Source organism: Colobus angolensis, unplaced genomic scaffold, assembly GCF_000951035.1.
Source record: "Colobus angolensis palliatus isolate OR3802 unplaced genomic scaffold, Cang.pa_1.0 Scaffold89, whole genome shotgun sequence".
Classification (NCBI taxonomy): Eukaryota; Metazoa; Chordata; class Mammalia; order Primates; family Cercopithecidae; genus Colobus; species Colobus angolensis.
Genome location: NW_012122820.1, coordinates 2,751,220 through 2,772,165, shown reverse-complemented (window position 1 = coordinate 2,772,165; position 20,946 = coordinate 2,751,220). Strand labels below are relative to the sequence as shown.

Sequence of the window (20,946 nt, the reverse complement as noted above, 5' to 3'; positions counted from 1 at the left end):
TGTAGCTTTCCTTATGCAGGTCTTTCACCTTCTTGGTTAAATTTATTTCTAGGTACTTTTTTGTTAGTTACTGTAAATGAGATTGCCTTCTTGTTTTCTTTCTCAGCTAGTTCATTATAGAAACACTACTGATTTTTGTATGTTGATTTTATATCCTGTAACTGTACTGAATGTATTTATCAGATCTAAGAGTTTTTTTGGTGGAGTCTTTAGGTTTTCCTAGATATAAGATTATGTCATCTGCAAAGAAGAATAGTTTGACTTCCTCTTTTCCAATTTGGATGCTTTTTATCTCTTTCTCTTGCCTGATTGCTCTGGCTAGGACTTCCCATGCTATGTTGAATAGGAGTGGTGAAAGTGGGCATCTTTGTTTTGTTCCAGCTCTTAGAGGAAAGCTTTCAGCTTTTCCCCATTCTGTATGATGTTACCTGTGGGTTTGTCATATAAGGCCTTTATTATGTTGAGGTATTTTCCTTCTATGCCTAGTTTGGTACGAGTTTCTAATCGTGAAGCAATGCTGAATTTTATCAAATGATTTTTCTTCATCTATGAAGATGATTATATGGTTATTGTCTATCATTCTTTTGATGTGATATATTACTTTTATTGATTTGCATATGTTGAACCATCCTTGCATCCCTGGTATAAATACCACTTGATCATGGCATATTATATTTTTGATGTGCTGTTGGATTTGGCTTGCTAGTATTTTGTTGAGGATTTTTTGCATCTATGGTCATCAGAGATACTGGCCTGTAGTTTTCTTTTGTTGTTGTTGTGTCTTTACCTGGTTTTGATATTAGAGTAATGCTGGCCTCACAGCATGAGTTAGGGAGAATTCCATCCTCTTCAATATTTTGGAATAACTTGAGGATGATTGGTGTTAGTTCTTTGATAGTTTGGTACAATTTGGCCGTGAGTCTATCGGGTCCTAGATTTTCCTTTGTTGGAAGGCTTTTTATTACTGGTTCACTTTTATCATGTGTTATTGGTCTGTTCAGGTTTTCTATGTATTCCAATCCAATCTTGGTAGCTTGTACGTGTCCAGGAATTTGTCCATTTCCTCTAGGTTTTACAGTTTGTCTTAGTGTGTAGTTGCTTATAATTGGTCTCTAGTTCTGTGGTATTCATTGTAGTGTATCCTCTTTTCATTTCTGATTTTGTTCATTATTCTTGGTTAGTCTAGCTAACAGTTTATTGATTTTATCTTTTTTAAAAATCAACTTTTCATTTTGTTGACCCTTTGTAATTTTTTAGTCTCTATTTTGTTTGTTTCTGTTCTGTTATTTATTATTTTTTTCCATTCACTAATTTTAGGTTTGGTTTGCTCTTGCTTTTGTATTTCCTGGAGGTACATTATTACATTGTTAGAAATCTTTCTACTTTTTGATGTAAGCACTTACTGCTACAAACTATCCTCTTTATACTGCTTTTACTATATCCCATACGTTTTGGTATATTGTTTTTCAATTTTCATTTGTTTCAAGTAATTTTTTAATTGCCTCCCTAATTTCTACCTTGACCCATTGGTCATTCAAGGGCATGTTGCTTAATTTTCATGTATTTGAATAGTTTCTAAAATTTCTCTTGTTATTGATTTCTAGTTTTATTCTATTATAGTCTGAGAAGATACTGAAAATGATTTCAATTATTATTTTATTTTTGAGATGAAGTTTTGCTCTGTCACCCAGGCAGAGTGCAGTGGTATGATCTCTGCACTGCATCCTCCACCTCCTGCGTTTAAGTAATTCTCTGCCTCAGCCTCCCAAGTAGCTGGGATTACAGGCACCCACCACCACTCCCAGCTAATTTTTTTTTTTTTATTTTTAGTAGAGACGGGGTTTCACCATCTTGGTCAGGCTGATCTTGAGCTCCTGACCTCGTGATCCACCTACCTTAGCCTCCCAAAGTGCCGGGATTAATTTACTGAGGCTTGTTTTGTGTCCTAATATACAATCTGTCCTGGAGAATGTTTCATGTGCTGGTTAGAATAATGTGCATTCTGTGGCTGTCAGATAAAATGTTCTATAAATGCCTAAGTCCATTAAGTCAAATGTGCAGTTTAAATCCAATTTTTTTGGTTAATTTTCTGTCTAAGTTATCTACATAGTGCTGAGAGTGGGGTGTTGATGTTCCAACTATTATTGTATCGGAGTCTGTCTCTCCCTTTAGCTCTAATAATATTTGCCACATATATCTGGGTGTTCCAGTGTTGGGTGCATATAGATTTAGAATTGCTATATACTCTTGCTAACTTGATCCCTTTGTCATTGTTAATGACCTTCTTTATCTATTTTTTCTCTATCTGTTTTTGACTTAAAGTTTGTTTTATCTGATATAAGTATAGCTACTCCTGTTTGCTTTTGGTTTCTCTGTGTGTGGAATATCTTTTTTCTTCCATTTCATTCTGTATATGTCTTTACAGGTGAGATGAGTTTCTTTTAGGCAGCATATAGTTGGTTCATATTTTTAAAACCATTCAGCCAGTCTATACTTTTTAAATGGAAAGTTTAATCTGTTTACATTCAAGGTTATTATCAATATGTTAGAGCTATTCCTGTCATTGTATTAATTGATTTCTGGCTATTTGTATATCCTCTGCTCCTTTCTTTTTCTCTTATTGTTTATCATTGTGGTTTGGTAGTTTTCTGTAGAGGTAATATTTGAGTCCTTTCTCTTCCTTATTTGTGTTTGCTCTGCCAGTGAATTTTATATTTTCATGTGTTTTCATGACGGTAGATATTGTCCTTTCTTTTTCAGGAATTTCTTGTAGAGCAGGTCTAGTGGTGATGAATTTCCTCAGCTTTTGTTTATCTTGGAAATACTGTATTTCTCGTTTGTTTATGAGGGACAACTTTGCTGGTTATAGTATCCTTGACTAATAGTTTTTTTCCTTTTCCAAGAAATTTGAATATATCATCTCATTCTCTCCTGATCTGTAAGGTTTCTGCTGAGAAATCCACTGCTAGTCTCATGGACGTTGTCTTGTAAGTAACTAGACAATTTTCCCTTGATGTTTTTAGAATTCTTTCTTTGTCCTTAACTTTTTACAGTTTGACTGCAAGGTACTGTGAAGAAGACCTTTTTGAATTATATCTGTTTGGGGATCTATGAGCTTCTGGTATCCTGATGTCATAATCTCTTGCTAGACTTGGAAAGTTTCCAGCTAGTATTTTGTTAAATGGGCTTTCTATCCTTTTGTTTCTTTTGCCTTATGGGACACCAAGAATGTGAACATTTGGCCACTTAATGATGTCCTATATGTCACATAGGCTTTGTTTATTCTTTTTTTAAAGAAAATTTTTGTCTGAGTTATTTCAAAAGACCTGTCTTCAAGTTCCGAAATTCTTTCTTCTGCTTGAGTTAGTCTATTGTTAACATTTACAAATGTATTTTGTATTTCATTCAATGAATTCTTCAGCTTCAGAATTTCTGTTTGGTTCTCTTTAAGTATATCTATCTTCTTAGCAAATTTCTCATTCATATCCTGAGTTTTTTATTTCTTTGCATTGCTTTTCTGTATTCTCTTCTGCTGCTTAGGGCTCTGGGAGTGTATGAGATCCAGTGTGAGCTCCCTCTCTGGAGCAGTGCCCTCACCCAGGCTCCAAGCAGCTCCCTGTGTTAGTCGTAAGGCCTGCAAGAGTCTAAAGGCTCTCCTGTGGCTAGGATTGCAGGAATCCATGGTGGGAATGAGGACTTCTGGGGGTCTCTCACTTATCCTTTCATTGCACTGAGGAGCCTGGAGAGGCTCCCAGCCAATCCTGACCAAGCAGGGTGACTTGCTTCCGTCTTCTTCCTTGCTTTAGGTGCTTCCTGTCACTCTCTGTTGAATTCCAGTGTTCTCTCTTGGATGATCTATTCGAAGTGTGATTATCTACCTGCTATTTTTGTCCTTCTTTGTAGAGGAGGAAAGCACCAGATGCCTCTAGTCAGCCATCTTGAAGCCTATTATCTTATTTTTAAAATTTTTTACTTGTCCTGGTGTTTTTATATTTGCTTTTTCTTCTTTTTTCCTATTTAAGTACTTAACATTTAAATAATAAATGTCCCTAAGATAACTTTTTTCTATCTAGTAGTTTAGAACTTGTCCCCTTGTTTTTATTCTTTCAGTCATTACCCCTGAAATCTTATCAGGCATATTTAATACAATAACATTTTAAAATTAAGCTGGGAACCTGGTTTGCACCTATAGTTCCAGTTACTTGGGAGGCTGAGGCGGGAGGTTCCCTTGCCTAGGAACTCAGGACCATCCTGGGCAATATAGCAGGATCCCATCTCTAAAAATAAAAAATTAAAATTAAATAATATTTTTACTCTCCTCTCAGTCAGCAAAGGCCTTTAGAACTTTTGTGCTTCCATCTCTTTCTTCTAGACTTCCATTCTATTGTCAATATTTCAAATTTTTCATCCCCATAAATCAGACACACGAGTACTGTTATTTGATATAAACAACGTTTACTTGGAATTAATGACTTATTTACCATTTTATTTCTTCACCATTCCCTCACTCATGTTTTTCCCAGATCATTCTCCTTCTTCTTAAAGTAAATCCTCCAGAAGTTCCTTTACAGTGGGGCCTTCAGTACAAACTGCTTCAGATTGTGTTTATCTACAAATGTTTCCTTTTATCCTCGTTCTTGAATGATAGTTTTGCTGACAATGCAATTCTAAATTAATAATTCTATTTGCTCAACATCTTAAAACTGTTTATACACTGTCTTCTGGCTTTCTTTGATGTTGGGAAAATCTATCAGTTTAACTGCTCTTCCTTTGTAGGTGTTGTGGGCTTTCTGGCTGCCTTTGTGGTGTGTGTTTGTTTATTTATTTATTTATTTATTTATTTATTTATTTGCCTTTGAAGTTCTGCAGTTTCACTACTGTATGTCTATATGTGGATATCTTTTTATTCATCCTGTTTGGGATACACTGTGCTTCCTGGATCTGTAGAATTGCATTTTTAATCAGTTCTAGAATATTTGCCAATATCATCTCTTTAACCATCACCTTTCCTCCATGTTCTCCCTTTTCTCTTTCTGTGACTCCAATCAGATGTGTATTAAACCTTCTCATTTCAGCCTCAGTAGAACTCTAGATACATCCACAAATGTATGCATTTTCTTTTTACCCATGAATAAAGCACTATCCATTTAAGTTATTTGTTTCAACCTATACATTTTTTCATCTCTGAAAGCTTCATATTTGCAAAGCTGTTTCTTCATTCCTGGTCATTTCTTACATGTTCTTTGTATTGTGTGTTGTTCTCATACCTACCTAGTTTGTGTTTGGTACTTGGCCATTCCAACATCTGTAATTCTTGAGAAGCTATATCCAGCTCTTAAGGTAGCTCTTGAGTCTGCTGCTTCCCACTAACAGGGGTCTGCTCTGTATGTATTTGGCAGTCTTTGCTTGTGAGGCCATGCTGCTTGTCATCTTTGGAGTCCAGTGAGTCTGAGTTGGGAATCCACAAGAAAATTTGCTTCTGTTTCCACTTGGACTTGAGGGTACCCTTATCCAGGACCTCCAAAGTCCTCTTTGAAGGTTTTGGTTAAGAGTCAGTCATCTCAGACTCAGCTTCTCCTCCTCATTGCTGTTCTAAGGATGAAATTCCCCACGACTATGTTTCTATAAGAATGCGGCTTCAGGAAAGCCCCACCTCCCATGACTGGCTGCAAGACTAAGTCAGACCAGTGGTACTCAAGCTCCCATCACACCACACTCCCATGGCTCTGCTTCCCACCTTCAAGGCTTTGGGTGCTAGCTGACCTCACACTTACGCCTCACCCCTGGGGCTGTGTTCTCATTGGTTTGGTTTTGAAGAGCATGGTCTCTGAAAACCTCTCCTGCCTTTGAGAGGCCAGCAATGCCTCAAAGGGTGTATGTCATCTGAAGTCTAACCAGATGCAGAGTAGGAAGGGCCCTTGGAGCTTCTAGACATTCATGGTATTGCTACAATCATTTTTTCTATCCCAGTCACAACATGTTGCAATTCTACCTGTTATTTTTACTCTTCTTATTTTAAACCCACTATTCCCAATCATAAAGTCTTTTCAAGTCAAGATTCTATTGTGGATCATGTCAGTGTTTTCTGTGCATCTATACACATTTTTTTATTAGGTGAATAGGATAAAAATCTACACCAGCATTCTGCTTACTGGGTCAACGCAAGATCTTTCATATCCATTCATTTATCCTTTCGTTCAGGTAACAGACGTTTATTAAGCATATACTCTGCTGTGTTCTAGGAATCCCTGACCTCAAAGAGCCTACAGTCATAGAACCAAATCATTTATCCCATCCCAGCCAACAGGAAGGATCTTGAGTGCTAATGAGCTTAACACCTAGAGGCAAGTGGGTTAGAAGTCAGAGCAGTTGCTGTGGACAACATTTTGTCCACAATTTGCTGGCTAGTAATGGATGTTAAAAGTCACACTTCTCCAAAGCGTCCCCTTCCACTATTTGATATGAGGTTTCATCTCACAAATGAGTCCCGTGCACCACCTATGTGGGCCTACCTGTGAAATCACCCCCAGCTCTGCATCTGGGCAGTTTGGCTGGTAGATGTCTCCTTGCCAGCTTGTCTCAGTCTACAGGGCACGTCCCAGTGGTCCCCACCCTGTTCCCTAGCTCCAAAGCTGTTCTGCCCTGGGGATTGTGGCCATCCTGGGGGTCCACACCCAGCCAGGGGATCTGGGGCAGCCTCACCAAGCTAGTAAAAGAACAAGTCTTCCTTCCCCCAGGTATAAAATGGACACCTGATGAGAATGGAGTCATTACCTTTGACTGCCGAAACCGTGGCTGGTAAGAGCTCACAGGGGAAAGGTCTGCAGCCCGGGTATTTATCTCATAGCTTTTGGGTTTTGCCTCGTCCTCCTCCACTCCCACCCCCTCCCCGACCACCACTCAAGGGCCTTGGGTGTAGACAGAAGAACTAACCAGACAGAAGAACAGGAAGAGCGCCAGCATTCCTCCCTTCCCTCTGCAGCTGCCTTGCTCCAGGACTGATCATACGTGTCTTTCCCAACCTAAACCTCCTTCCGGGACACCGAGCTGTCTCCACATCAACCTTTTGTTAGGTTCTCCTCTCCTTCAACACCCCTTTTTTGGCAAGTCTGTAGCAGAATCTGAAGCCCAGCTCTCTCCCTTTCTGCTGCCAGCCCCTCAGGGACCCTGGTTGCTCTAAATCAAAAGGGACAAGGGTTACCTCCAGGGCTTGACCTGGCCTGTTAGGTGGGCACATCTCCAACCACTGCTGCTCCAGACGGCTCCAGAACTGTGTCGAGTGGTTATGAAACATGTAAAACCTGCCATAGATGGGTTGCCCTGAACTTTGGGTGGGCGTGAGCCAGCATCTGAATAGAAATAACTGCAGACCCTTGGTCAGGTATTGGTTCTGGCTTTGGTTTTCCCATCTTGGGCATGTCTCTTTCTTTCTTCTGCAGGTACATTCAAGCTGCTACTTCTCCCAAGGACATAGTGATTTTGGTGGACGTGAGTGGCAGTATGAAGGGGCTGAGGATGACTATTGCCAAGCACACCATCACCACCATCTTGGACACCCTGGGGGAGAATGACTTTGTTAATATCATTGCGGTAAATGTGCCTTCCTGTTCTAGAATAGCTCTCACTTCCTCTAGAAACCATACACAGGTGCCAAGGTGACCCACAGCCCCTGAGCACCCTGTGACCTGCGTGAGTGTGTTTGCTGGGCCTGGACTTTGCAAACTGATGGTGTTTCTTCTCCCCCCACCTCCCCTCGCCTCACTGCGACTGCAGTACAATGACTACGTCCATTACATCGAGCCTTGTTTTAAAGGGATCCTCGTCCAGGCGGACCGAGACAATCGAGAGGTGAGTGTCCACTGTGGCCTGACACTAACAAGCCCCTGCTCGTGTCTGGATGGTGGGCAATTGTCTCTGCAGACTGTGTCTGTGGCCCCTTTTGCTTATTCCCATGGCACCTGGAATGAGAGCAGAGCATGTTACCCATGCAAACAACCCAGAGAACCGCCCTGTAAACACGCTGCTACTTATCAGAGCAAACAGTGAGCAGATAGAGACCTCATACTAAAGGGAACCTTCCTTACTCAGGACAGGTTTTTCACCCTGTGGATTATGTACGTCTCCATTTCCCCTTTGGCCTCCCACCTGGGCTTTTCCATTATGTCAGTTTTCATGAGAAGCTTCCCTGAAAGGAGGACAAATTTAAACCCATTGAGTATCATCCTTTTTCTCTGGTAAAAGACAAAGGAGGAGAGGACATGGCAATAATTTTTTAAGGAGAGCTTTTGCACATCATAGATTCCTCCCTCTGTGATGGGGAGTCGGGGTTTGAGTTCCTCTTGAAGCCAGGCCTCCGCCCTGGGCACCTCCACACTTTCTACTGTGAAGCGCGCACTCCTGGGCTGCGGGCTGTGGTCTGGGAGCCAAGGTTACCCTGCCTCCATCCCAGGACTGTCCTCCCCACATACTCAGCTTCACACTTGGCATTTCCCGCCAATAGTGGCCATGGATTTGTACCAAGTCATTCACCCTCTCTCAGTTTATCCTGGGGACACTTGAGAAACACCCATTATAGAGGACCAGTCCATGAACTTAGCTGCATCATGGAGGCACAGGCCCTGCAATCATGTCCTCTGATGGCCCTAAACAGCCTCCTAAATTAACACCAAACATGAAGCTCCACTGGCCCACTCAACCCCCTGATGCTCCTCTAATGTCTCATCCATGACAGCATTTCAAACTGCTGGTGGAGGAGCTGATGGTCAAAGGTGTGGGGATCGTGGACCAAGCCCTGAGAGAGGCCTTCCAGATCCTGAAGCAGGTGCCCACTATAATGAGGTCTGGGAGGGAAGGACTGGGAGGAAGTGGCAGGTTGGGGAGGCAGGCTTGGCCTGTGGTCACAGGCACTCCTCTTCCCTACACAGTTCCAAGAGGCCAAGCAAGGAAGCCTCTGCAACCAGGCCATCATGCTGATCAGTGACGGTGCCGTGGAGGACTACGAGCCGGTGTTTGAGAAGTATAACTGGCCAGACTGTAAGGTGACCCTCCCACGGGTGTCCGGGGAGAACAAAAAGCTTCTCCTACTGCCATGGATAGGATCACCAGCAGGGCCCCTAAAAGGATGGCCCCCATGCAAATCTGCTTTCCTATTAGAGCCATTCTTGCTTTCAGATACATTTTAATTGGGTGTTCCAAAATTATGGTGACCCAAGACACAGAGGCCTGATGTAGGAGGTTTGGGGTGAAGGACCAGAATATGGTTTGGGGACATCAGAACTGCCAGGCTGGGCCGGGCACGGTGGCTCACGCTTGTAATCCCAGCACTTTGGGAGGCTGAGGTGGGCGGATCACGAGGTCAGGAGATTGAGACCATCCTGGCTAACATGGTGAAGCCTCATCTCTACTAAAAATACAAAAAATTAGCCGGGCGTGGTGGCAGGCGCCTGTAGTCCCAGCTACTTGGGAGGCTGAGACAGGAGAATGACATGAACCCAGGAGGCAGAGCTTGCAGTGAGCCGAGATTGCGCCACTGCACTCCAACCTGGGCGACAGAGCGAGACTCCGTCTCAAAAAAAAAAAAAAAAAATGAACTGCCAGGCTGTAAACCTCAGCCTTGCACCTACTCCGCAGTCCCCATGGCCCTGGGTGAGTTGTGTTGTGTTGCTGCCTGGGCCTCAGGGATATCTAGGAATACAGCTAACCAGAGAGGTGAAAGATCTCTGCAGTGAGAATTACAAAACACTGCTGAAATAAATCAGAGATGACACAAATAAATGGAAAAACATTCAATGGAGAACCCGAAGACTGATAAGCACTTGGCCCAACATCTAAGACTCACATGAACCGTGTTAACATTACTTACGGCCAGGAATTTTGCTGCTGAGTGCATCTGTGTCTTGTGGGTTAGGTCCGAGTTTTCACTTACCTCATTGGGAGAGAAGTGTCTTTTGCTGACCGCATGAAGTGGATCGCATGCAACAACAAAGGTGAGTGCCGGGCTGGCAGGTGCCTTCCCACCTGTGCCTGAGCACGGGGCACAGGGTGACCCAGCCCTGGAGGTGCTGAGTGTGCACTTCCCCACAGCCCCTAAGAGGATCAGCATTACGTCAAGAACAATAGCCTCAGTCCCTCCTTTGTATTTGGAAAAAGCAAGGTGAGACAATGTCAGCTCTGTCTCCATCCTGCCCCCATTCTTTCTGTCGGCAAATTAAGCCATAGACTCTGGTTCTGGTTCTGCTCCCAGACAAAAAGCAGAGAGTCACTGTTTTCTTTGGAATAATGTTTTGTGTGTGAATCATCCTCATCTATCTCTGACCAGACCCCCATTGATTCAACAAAAATTCACTGAGCATCCACTATGCACCTGGCACGATTTCCAGGCGCCGGGGGACCAAGAGGGATCAGGATGGAGTCAGGGTCAGTCTGCCTCTTGGTATTGTCCAGCAGGGAGACACACGAGTAAACCACCACCCACGATACAGCCTGAAGGATGGAGTCAGGGTCAGTCTGCCTCTTGGTATTGTCCAGCAGGGAGACACATGAGTAAACCACCACCCATGATACAGCCTGAAGGATGGAGTCAGGGTCAGTCTGCCTCTTGGTACTGTCCAGCAGGGAGACACACGAGTAAACCACCACCCACGATAAAGCCTGAAATGAGCTTTGATGGTGGAGAGACACAGACTATTCAGGGTGCTGGGGGGCCATGGGGGAGGCACTCTCCAAGTCAGTGGGGCAACTGGAAGGGTGTTCCCGGCAGAGGGAACAGCGTGTTCAAAGGGTCTGAGACCTGCTGGGAGCAGACAGTCGCTGCATCTCACTGGTGAGGGGGATGAACATGGTGGGAGGTGGGGGCCAGGAGAGCAGAGAGGTCATTCACAGCTTTCTGCGCAATCTGCTCTTTGGAGTGTCACCACGGCTCCGGGGAAGAGGCTGTAACACCCACCCCACAACCCGACCAAGGACAAGGACCAGAAGAAGGAGGAGGGGAGAGGCAGAAATCTCTGCCTCTGATTGGGTTCCCAGAACACAGAGCTAAGAATGACAGAAGAAGGCTTACGGGGCACTCTCAAGAGATGCTCCTGTGAGGAAGTAGGGAGGGCGGGGCTGGGAGAGGGAGATGCTGACCCCCAATGCCCTTGCATCAGGCCCTGCTGCTCCTTCGCGGAGCTCTGGGTGGGAGAGCGCCCCTCAGAGGTCTTCCAGGGTGAGGCACGGTGAGCCTTGGCCTCCCACTGGCCTGCGGCTGCCCCTGGGTAAAGGACACAACTGTGGGGAAGCAGCTCCCTGTGCCCCGGGCCAGTTTCCAGAGAGGATTCAGCTGTGAGCCATCAGCAGCTGGGGAGGGTGCAGGCCCTGACGACGAGTTCCCGGGGCAGCCCTGCCTTCCACACCCACGCGGCCCTCCCCACCGCAGGCTACTACACGCAGATCTCAACGCTGGCGGACACCCAGGAGAACGTGATGGAATACCTGCACGTGCTCAGCCGCCCCATGGTCATCAACCACGACCACGACATCATCTGGACAGAGGCCTACATGGACAGCAAGGTGAGCCTGGCAGCAGCTCCCAGCTAGAGAAGCCGATCCCAGAGTTAGGGACCCCAGGGAGCAAGAAGTGACTTCCTGGATCAGGAGAGGGGTGGGCCTAGCACCTTAGGGAACATTAAGAAGGGGTGGATGAAGCCGCTTTTCCATGCTTTTCCTCCTCTTTTCCTGACAGCCCTTGGCCCACTAATGGGGCCACTGCCCATATGCTGCCCCAGACCCCCAGCAGACCTGCCCAGGGTGCTCTCCACGGACAGAGTTCCTGCTCCAAAGTTGTTCCTCCCTCCTCCCCCACAGTCCTTGCCTCCCTCATCATCCCTGTCTCCCACCCACCCGGGGGAGAAAGGGGTCAGACCAAGAATCCACCATCCCACAGCTGGAACACATGTTCTCCCTTCCTGGGCCCCTGCATTTTCCAAGGACTGCAGGCAGCAATGACTTGCACAAAAGAATGAACATCAAAGGGAGAGCTCCAGATGGGACCTTTCTGGGGAAGGGAGACAGTTCTGCCACTTCTCAAATCCCCATCACATAGGCAGCCACCTGCTCCAGTGATGATGTATCAGGCTGGGCTCTAGAGAGACCCGAAAAGAGTGGCTTAAATAAGATAAAAGTGAATGTCCGCCTTGGGTAAACAAAGCCCAGAGCTGACCACAAGCTCTCTGGTCATCAGGGACCCAGGCTCCTCCCTGCCGTCCCCTTTGCTGTCCCAGGGATGTGACCCTCATCCTTGTGCTCAGGAGGTGGCGGAACATGAGTCAAATGAAACCACATTTGGTTTCATTTGAAAGCATCAGGCTGTGGGAGGGGCAGCAGGAGGCTTTGCCCCGTGAGGGAAACTTGCAGGGACTCTTGCCAGAACCCAGAACTCACCTCTCACTGGCCAGAACTTAGTCCCTGTGCTGACAAAGGAGGCTGGGAATGCAACGGCCAGCTTTCTTCTGACTTGCTCTATGTCCAAAGGCAGTGGCATGCTTACCTCCACCTGTAAATAGTAGACATAAACCATCTGGCCAAGTTTGGGATGAAAAGCTCGTTAATCTACTTTAAAGGGGCTCAGCCAACAAGGCCATGCCCAGCAGATGTCATCCGACCATCACCGACTGCTGCGGAGAAGGGACGAGCTGGCTGCCTCTGGGCAGGGCTCTCCCTCCCTTGGCCAAGTGTTTGTAGGGCCCTGTGTGTCCAGGTTCGATGAGAGAGAGGTGGGTGGGGAGAAGGAGGACAGGAGGAGGGGATCTTATTTGAGCTATCGTCCCATAAACCTTGGCACCTGTGCTTCCTCTCCATCACCTGTGCATTCATCTGCCTGCCTGGAGCCAGCCCAGCAGGAGGGGCCAGGGCTCCGGTGCTCTGTGTGGGCCTCCCTTGCCTGGGAGTGTTGTGGTCATGCCACAGGAGCTGGAAAGCGAAGGCTTTCAGAACCGTGAAATCCGATGAGAGAAGCTGGGCTCAGGCCATACCTGCTGAAGGTGGCCTGGAGTGTTGGGTGTGAGTTTGGCAGAAGGTGGGTAGAGGCAACCCCGGCTTCCTTGTGTGCTGTAACTGATGTCAGACGGGTGGTGCTAGGACGTCCTTCTCATTCTATGGACAGCCTGACCTTCCGGCACTCTCTTACCTCCACACACACAGACGAGGCCACAGTTCACGGTTTGATCTTCACTTTTACATCTGTCCCTTTTACACCTGTCTCCTGAGGTGTCCCTCAGTGAGAACCACCCCCTGCAGCCAGTCCCTACATCTCCTCTGTCTTCCTCCTTCCCTCTCCTGGCCCTGGCTTAGGAGTCCCTGAAGTTAAGAGTGACCTGCAGATCTCCCGGACCCACCTTGGAACCCTCTGAGAGGAGGATGTCACTCCCCTGAGCCCAGGGCAGTTGTCTGCCCTCCCAAGTGTGTCCAGAAACACGAGTGCAGGGACAGCTGTGAATGGACCCCGCCCAGGCTGAGACATGTCCTAGGGAGAGCAGGCCACAGGGGCCTCCAAGAGCCTGGGAGCTCCTTCCTGGGAGCCAGGGACAAGCTGGCTTCATGCACTCCTAACTCAAGAAGGAGAATGGAAAGCCCTCATGTAGCCCATGGAGATGTGTCCAAGCTCAGAAAACAATTAGATGTCATCATGGTTCACTCTCAGAAAGCCTTACTTCTAACTCTAAATTGAAAACTCAGATGAGGCGAGAAAAAGAGACATGGTGGCCAAAATGTGCTTCCTTCTCCAAGAAAGCCAACTGTGGACTTCCATAACTCAGCAATCTCCTTTAGTTGATCTCATCCAAGGTCAGACTTATGATACCTCTCTTCCCACATGCTTGTCGGAATCCTACCTTTGTTATAAAGTGGGCACACGTGCAGAGCCCCTTTCAAATAACTGGAGGAGCCGGCACGGCGAGCCCAGGCAGTCAGGGCGGACAGCCATCTAGAGGTTGGCAAGGGTTCTGGCTCTGGTGTTGCGAGTGGAGACCATGTGGGTCTGACCCATGTGCTAGGGACGCCCCGAGGGCCGCTACAGCTACACCACGGCCTGCCCTTGCACTGCGGTTCCTTGGGGTGTGCTTGTGTTTCTGGGTAGCTCTGGGTCAATGTCCTCCCTTTCACCTGTAGCAACCTTGAGTCCATATCAGAGGTTTCTGGAAAGCTGGTGCTGTGCAAAGCCTCTATTTCTGGGCAGGCGCAGATAGGCCTGTTTCCTGGGTTCGCGCTCAACACTCGGCCTGGGCCTCCCTGAGACAAGAGAGCTTAGTGAATGTGCTTGGGGCAGGGTCATGGGGCTCAGGACCCCGCTGAATGACAGCAGCCTGGTCCTCCCCTCCAGTCCACCTCTGGCCCCCAGCATTCCTGCCAACTCTCCTTTTGCAAAGAAACCCTCATTTGGGATTTCCTCCTTCCTGTGGGAAGGTGACTCTGGATAATTGATGCAGTGACCGTGGGTTCTCTGCACTGGGTGCTCTGAGTACAGCAAACCAGGGGCCCTAGGCTACAGCTTCTGACCCCTGTTCTCCCCTCCCTGACAGCTCCTCAGCTCACAGGCTCAGAGCCTAATGCTACTCACCACTGTGGCCATGCCAGTCTTCAGCAAGAAGAACGAAACGGTGAGTGGCTGCTCCTAGAGAGGCTATAGCAGGGATTAGAACCTGGGGCCGCAGTGGCATCTTCAGACCAGTGATTCTTGACTTGGCTGTGCCTCTGAGCCACCTTGGGAGGGTTTGAATGCAGATTTCCAGGCCTGTCCCAGAGTAGCTACCCCAAACTCTCCTGGTTGGAGGTGGGCTGGGGGTCTGTGATTTTCTACGGCTTCCCCAGTGACTCTGATCGCTGGCTGGGAGTCGTTTGGCTGCTCTGCAGTTGGGACCCCTGCCTTGGGGATGTCAGGCTGGCGGGTTGCAGGCCAGCCTTCCTGCAAAGCCATGCTTAATCTGCCAGGTTGTACAGACTCTAACTTGTCTGTAAAGGCCTCTGGTGAGGGGATTTCTCGAGACTTCCATCCTCCATCTGGTCAGGAAATGTTTCATTTCCCCCCGGGTTTCAGGCCCCATATGCTTCAGAGCACCCATGAATTATGGGCCCTAAGAACCCAATAACTTCACCCTCTGCCGTGAAGATTAATATTTCATTTAACTTTGGCTTCCATTTAAATATTACAACTTAAATATTAATACCGGGTATTAATCTTCCTAGCAGCTGGTTTTGCTCCTGGGACCTCGTCTGATAGAGTCTAGATTTTTATTCCCAGCCTAGAATCTAATTGCAGAGGAAGAACCACTTAAAGCTTAAGTGGCTTCCTCTTCCAAGCTCTGGACAGGCCCGGGATCCAGTCTAACCTTGTGAACAGGGAAGCTGCGTCTCCCCCATTCCTTGTGTCTTTCCTTCCAGCGATCCCATGGCATTCTCCTGGGTGTGGTGGGCTCAGATGTGGCCCTGAGAGAGCTGATGAAGCTGGCGCCCCGGTACAAGGTGAGCCTGGGTCTGTTCCCCCGTGGGGACTGCAGGTTCCCCAGGAGCGAACTCCCTCCCCCCGTGACGGGAGCCTCTCTCCAGGCAAGCCAAGCCCAGAGCTGGGATGGGGCCTCTCCGTCACCGCCCAACAAGTTCAGGTGCTGAGCTTGGGAGCAGCAATGCGTGCCCTTGGGTCCCTTTCCCACCGCGAAGTATGACTTGCTCTGTGGGCCTTCAGTAAGTCCTTTCCCTGCCCAGTGTCTCAGTTTCTCAGTCTGCTCCTCCATGCCACACAGTCCTGCTATGAGTGTGAGTGAGATTACATCATCAAAGCACCCCGAACAGGTGGTGGGAAAGAAGTCGGTGATAATATGTATTATGATGGTTGCTATAAACAGTCAAGTTTGGAAGGGACTCCTCAATCAATGGATGGAAGCATGGCACTGGCTCAGTTCTGCTCCTATTGAAAGCCCTCACTGCTGTGAGCTGCCATCTTCAACTGTCCTGTGGCCCCCAAACCCCTGCCCAACTCCAGATGCCCAGCACAAACAGCAGGCCTAATGCCCCTCCACCCTGGACTCTGGCAGCTTGGAGTGCACGGATACGCCTTTCTGAACACCAACAATGGCTACATCCTCTCCCATCCTGACCTCCGACCCCTGGTAGGTATAGACCTTCTTTGCCTTGGGATCCTTACTGTATGGGATTTGGGGGAAATTCACAAAAACAATTAAAACAACAAACACACATTGGGCTCCATTTAGGAACCCAGTGGGTAATATGAGAAAAAAAATGTATTCGAGTCATGGTCCCTGTTTTCAAGTTGTTTGGAATCTATCAGAAGAGACAAGGCAAAACCATGTGAAATGACTGATGAGTAGGCCAGAGAGCACGTAATGAAGTGTGCAGTTTTGAGGCTGAAGAGCCCACAGGGCCATTAGTCACATCTGCTTGGAGTCTCTCAGAACTCTGGGGGCCTGTGAAGTTGAGTGAACAAGGAGCTAACCATAGAAATGGCAGGGAGCTCTCTCCTGAGCAGCACAGCTTAGGATGCGTTCCTCAGTGCTCCTGGCCCTCCCAGCCCTCTCCACCCTGACACAGAGGCCGGGGTATTTTCACATGAGTTCCACTGAGCATCTGATGGCTGAGGAAGAAAGTTGCATTGTCTTATCTGAAAGCTCTGCCTTCAGGGTTAAGGAGCTAGTCATGCACTCAAGCACTATGCAGCAATAATGACCACAGCTCTCGATGTGATTGTTGGGATGGAGGGAGCTAAAGTTCTAGGAGAATCATAGCCCTTTGCCCTCTACCAGTCTTGTGGTGAATAACAGATGGCAACTGAAGACAGACAGCAGAGCACCTTCCAGAGAACTTAGGGTCTCATCTGCCCAGGTATCATTTGGAGAGGTCAGTCTAAGCCACACTCCATTCATTCCACTTGATTCAAATAGACACTGAATATCTGAAAGGCAATGATTAACTATTTAAGGCAAATTCTAAGGGTTCTGAATAGAGAGAGATCGGGGCACACTGGAAGCCACTCTGTTCACACTGTCTTTCAATTCAGGCTCTGCTGGGCAAGCATCTGAACCCATAACACGTCACTCCCTTGTACCAAGGGGTTCTGTGGGGGGCAGCCCCAGTGCCAGCAAAATGACTCACTAGGGAAATAATATGCTGATTCTGGAACTGACTTGTAGAATTGAGGGGTACTGATCAGAAACTGCCTGTCCCCATCTATGTACTCTAGATGAATATAAGGCTTCAACCAGTTGATTGACAGTGTGGACCTCCTCGTGCCTGACCTCATGATACTGTGAAGAACGCTATAAACCGAGGCTTATACTCTAATTAGGAAAACCAGACTTACACAAATGAAACAAGTAGGGAATAATGCCACACAGGACACGATGACACAACAAAAGATGTAGTAAAGCCAATGTAATGAGTTATCTGAGGAAAGCACTATCAGGAAAACAATAGTTACGTTTGAAAAAGAAAAACTAAGGAGGATATGCCCAGTAATAAATGAAAAGAGCCATCCCATTGGACTGAAATCTTTCTACGTCAGTGCCCCATGTAGGAGTATTTGATGGAGTAGAATTGTGGTTTTCAAGTGAGGAGCTACAGATGATCTTCAGGCTTTGTCAGGATTTAGGAGATGGCAACAGAATGTTAAGCCCCACCCAAAGGAAACAGATCCCAGGTAAAAGATGGCAGGGCAGGGCCGTTTGATGAGTATGGTCGTTAATAAGATCAAGAAGCATGATCCAGGCATGGTAAAGGCGGAAAAGAGGGGAAAGGGGACTCTACAGATCCCCTGAACAGGCAAGAAATCGGCATGATACTTCCCCGAAAAAAGCAAGCAAACAAAAAACTGGCGGAAGCAAGATACACAGTGATAGGGACCGGAGCTGTCCAGGCATCTGCTGGGGGCCTCATTTGGCTCCAAGCAGACGTGCTAATTAATCCTTAATTTACCTCAGTGATAAACTATCCTCTTTCCTTTTTTGGTTGGGGTTAATAAACTAAACCTGGGAAGTGCTGCAGACCTAATCATAGATAACTTGATGACATCTGTCTTGGCTTCAGAGAGAGAGAAGTCAGGGCCAGAAAATAATGACACTCAGCATGTTGATTAATGGCTGTATGTGAAGTTGAAGGGAGGTCTTTATTAAACACTGATCTGTCCTTGTCTCCGTCCCATTCAAATATTTTATCACTAAGATGAAAATGCAGAAGGCAGACGCCATAGAGTCTGGAAGGTATGGTTAATACATTAAATGAGAAAATGAGTATTCAGAAAGCATTCTTCTAAAACAGTGGGCTGAAACTAGCAAGATGAAATGTATTAGGGATGCATGGAGAGCTCTGGGAAATACTCAGTGCCCAAGCACACGATTGTGAAGAGGGCTCTGGCGGTGTGCCCCATGAGGAAGATGAGGAAGACCAAGGGGACTGAACTGTCTGAAATCTCCGCCTGAACTGCCAGGTCTGTGTGGCTGGCCAGGAAGACAGCAGAACCACAGTCAGGCAGCAGTCAGGCCCCCTGACGCCTTAGTCCACAGATCACAGCCCACGCCACACTGGTCAGACCCCATTTGGAAGGCTGGCTTTTGTCACGGGAATCTCCATTTTGAGAGTGACGTTGAAGACAAAGTAGAGCATATTCAGAGGGAGCTGAGGCATCTGCACACCGGGCAAACTCAGTTGGAGCAGTGCAGTCTTAGGCGTGACAAGTACCTTTGGAAATCCCAAGGGCTGTCAGGTGGAACGCGTTCTATGCAGCTCCAGGGGAAAGAAGGAAGATCAGTGGGTGGAGTCACAGGGAGATGGATTTCCGCTTTGTATGAGGAGGAACTTTCTAACAATTACGGCTGTCCAAAGCTCCAACAAGCTGACCCATGAGATAGGGAGCTCCCTGCCATGGGGAAGATTCACTCAGAGGCCATGAGACCATCTGTCATAGATGTCAATAAGGGGAGCTCTGTATCAGGTGGAAGTTTGCCCAGATAACCTTAAGTAATTACTGGATTGATTGATTTCTAAGGAATCCTTTGCTTTTATGAATATACCTGAAAGGCTTTGTAGAAGAGATAAACTTGACCAGGTCGTACACTAACCGCATGTTTTTCTTCCTAACATGCCCACATCCAGTACAGAGAGGGGAAGAAACTAAAACCCAAACCTAACTACAACAGTGTGGATCTCTCCGAAGTGGAGTGGGAAGACCAGGCTGAATCTGTGAGTGGGGAAAATAGGGGGAAGGGAAGCTAGTTGAGCTCTGCATCCAACTAAATAGGTTAGCTGTGTGGCTGTGAGCTTTGAGGTCACTCTGTTCCTGTCAGGCAGAACAGGTCCATCCCAGAGCCTTTCCAAGATCAAGCCACAAGCAATGCCTAAAATGAGCAATTCTTTAAACAACTATAAAAATATAACAATAGCTTCTTGAATCACAGGACTACTGAGGCCGGATGAGATCATGCGTATAAGCTGCAGAGTTTGAGTTTTAGTGATGTTTTAGCCTGGCTTTTGATCGCAGTATCTCATCCTAGAGGAAATTGTGCCCCAGCAACTTGGCACTCTGTACCCCAATGCATCAGTCCACTTGGGAGTGGGATCTTGGTGAATGCCTGGAATGATGAGCTAGATAGAGCTTAGAGTCAGGTCCATCTTCCCTCCTGGTATCTCTCTCAGAGGACAAAGGGAAGAACCAAAAGTGTCTCTGGGGATCGCCTCTAACCTGGTCTGAAGAACTCCACACTCTCACCCTCGCCTGTGAGCCAAGGAACTAATGTCATTGTCTTTCCTCCTGAAGCTGAGAACAGCCATGATCAATAGGGAAACAGGTACTCTCTCGATGGACGTGAAGGTTCCGATGGATAAAGGGGTAAGGAGCTAGAAACAGAGCCAGGGCGTGGCCTAGGAAGGCATCTTCCTTAATTGGGTTTGGAGTAGTGACGAGGGACCTGGACTTAGCCTAATTATAGTTGAAGAGCTGAGTGCTTGCTGCACCCTAATGGGGGTCCATTAGGGGGTACACCCAGGGTGTGTTGGCCCCGGAGAAACACCTAGCCAGGGAATGACACGATTGCTCATGCAACGCTTGGCTTTTGGGAGACCGCTGAGCTGGGTAGAAGGCTGGCCGAGGCATTTACAGCTCTTCTTTCCTCCTTATGCTGTCTGCTACTGGCCCTTTTGTTGTTTATAATGAAAAGGGGAAAAGTGACAGCTAATTTTGTAAATGGTAAGCAGCTCTTGTGAAATGTTATACAGGAAGAGTTTGAAAATATTCACTATTCCCTACAGCTGATTTTCATGCACTGTAACCCCAGATAGTTAGGAATCAATATCCTCATAATCCCGCTACTATCTTTACAGCCCTGTGCATCATTTGTGAAAGATTATTTCATCTTCTCACTTAAAAGGTTCTAATGTGTCTACTGATTCTGCATTGTCCCTTGACATATTTACAAATGTCACCTCCTCCCTCACAGCCACCCCCACCTCCTCCTCCCCTGCCCATCTGCCTCAGCTAAAAGAACACAGGCATCTGCCTGCAGCAATTAGACCCAAGTTCTTCCACAACACAGACTTCCATGGAAGCCAAACAAGAAAGCACAGGGAGAGACAAGGAAGCATCCCTTTTAGGCAAGACTGACTTTCACTGGGACTAGTGTTGTATTTTGGTGGCATCTGCCTGGCTTTTTGTAAGCTCTGGGCTGAGAAAGGCCTCCTTCAGGCAGACTGGGCACTATAGTGAGGTCAGACCACCAGTGGCAGCTGTTCCTTCTCCTGATCCAAAAGAATTGGCCGGGTGTGGTGGCTCAAGCCTGTAATCCCAGCACTTTGGGAGGCCGAGACGGGCAGATCAAGAGGTCAGGAGATCGAGACCATTCTGGCTAACCCGATGAAACCCCATCTCTACTAAAAAATACAAAAAACTAGCTGGGTGCGGTGGCGGCGCCT

At 47.1% G+C, this 20,946-nt stretch overlaps 1 protein-coding gene across 1 annotated transcript in view; it reads left to right on the top strand.

The window, feature by feature from the left end:
• CACNA2D4 (calcium channel, voltage-dependent, alpha 2/delta subunit 4) overlaps window positions 1–20,946 on the top strand; it is a 130,668-nt gene that overhangs the window by 29,187 nt on the left and 80,535 nt on the right. Inside the window, exons 7-18 of the mRNA XM_011931025.1 lie at window positions 6,738–6,798; window positions 7,440–7,590; window positions 7,774–7,848; window positions 8,732–8,821; window positions 8,925–9,038; window positions 9,908–9,986; window positions 11,417–11,550; window positions 14,556–14,633; window positions 15,415–15,495; window positions 16,065–16,139; window positions 19,135–19,221; window positions 19,796–19,867. Coding sequence (XP_011786415.1) covers window positions 6,738–6,798; window positions 7,440–7,590; window positions 7,774–7,848; window positions 8,732–8,821; window positions 8,925–9,038; window positions 9,908–9,986; window positions 11,417–11,550; window positions 14,556–14,633; window positions 15,415–15,495; window positions 16,065–16,139; window positions 19,135–19,221; window positions 19,796–19,867 — 1,097 coding nt within the window. The remainder of the gene's footprint in view (window positions 1–6,737; window positions 6,799–7,439; window positions 7,591–7,773; window positions 7,849–8,731; window positions 8,822–8,924; window positions 9,039–9,907; window positions 9,987–11,416; window positions 11,551–14,555; window positions 14,634–15,414; window positions 15,496–16,064; window positions 16,140–19,134; window positions 19,222–19,795; window positions 19,868–20,946) is intronic.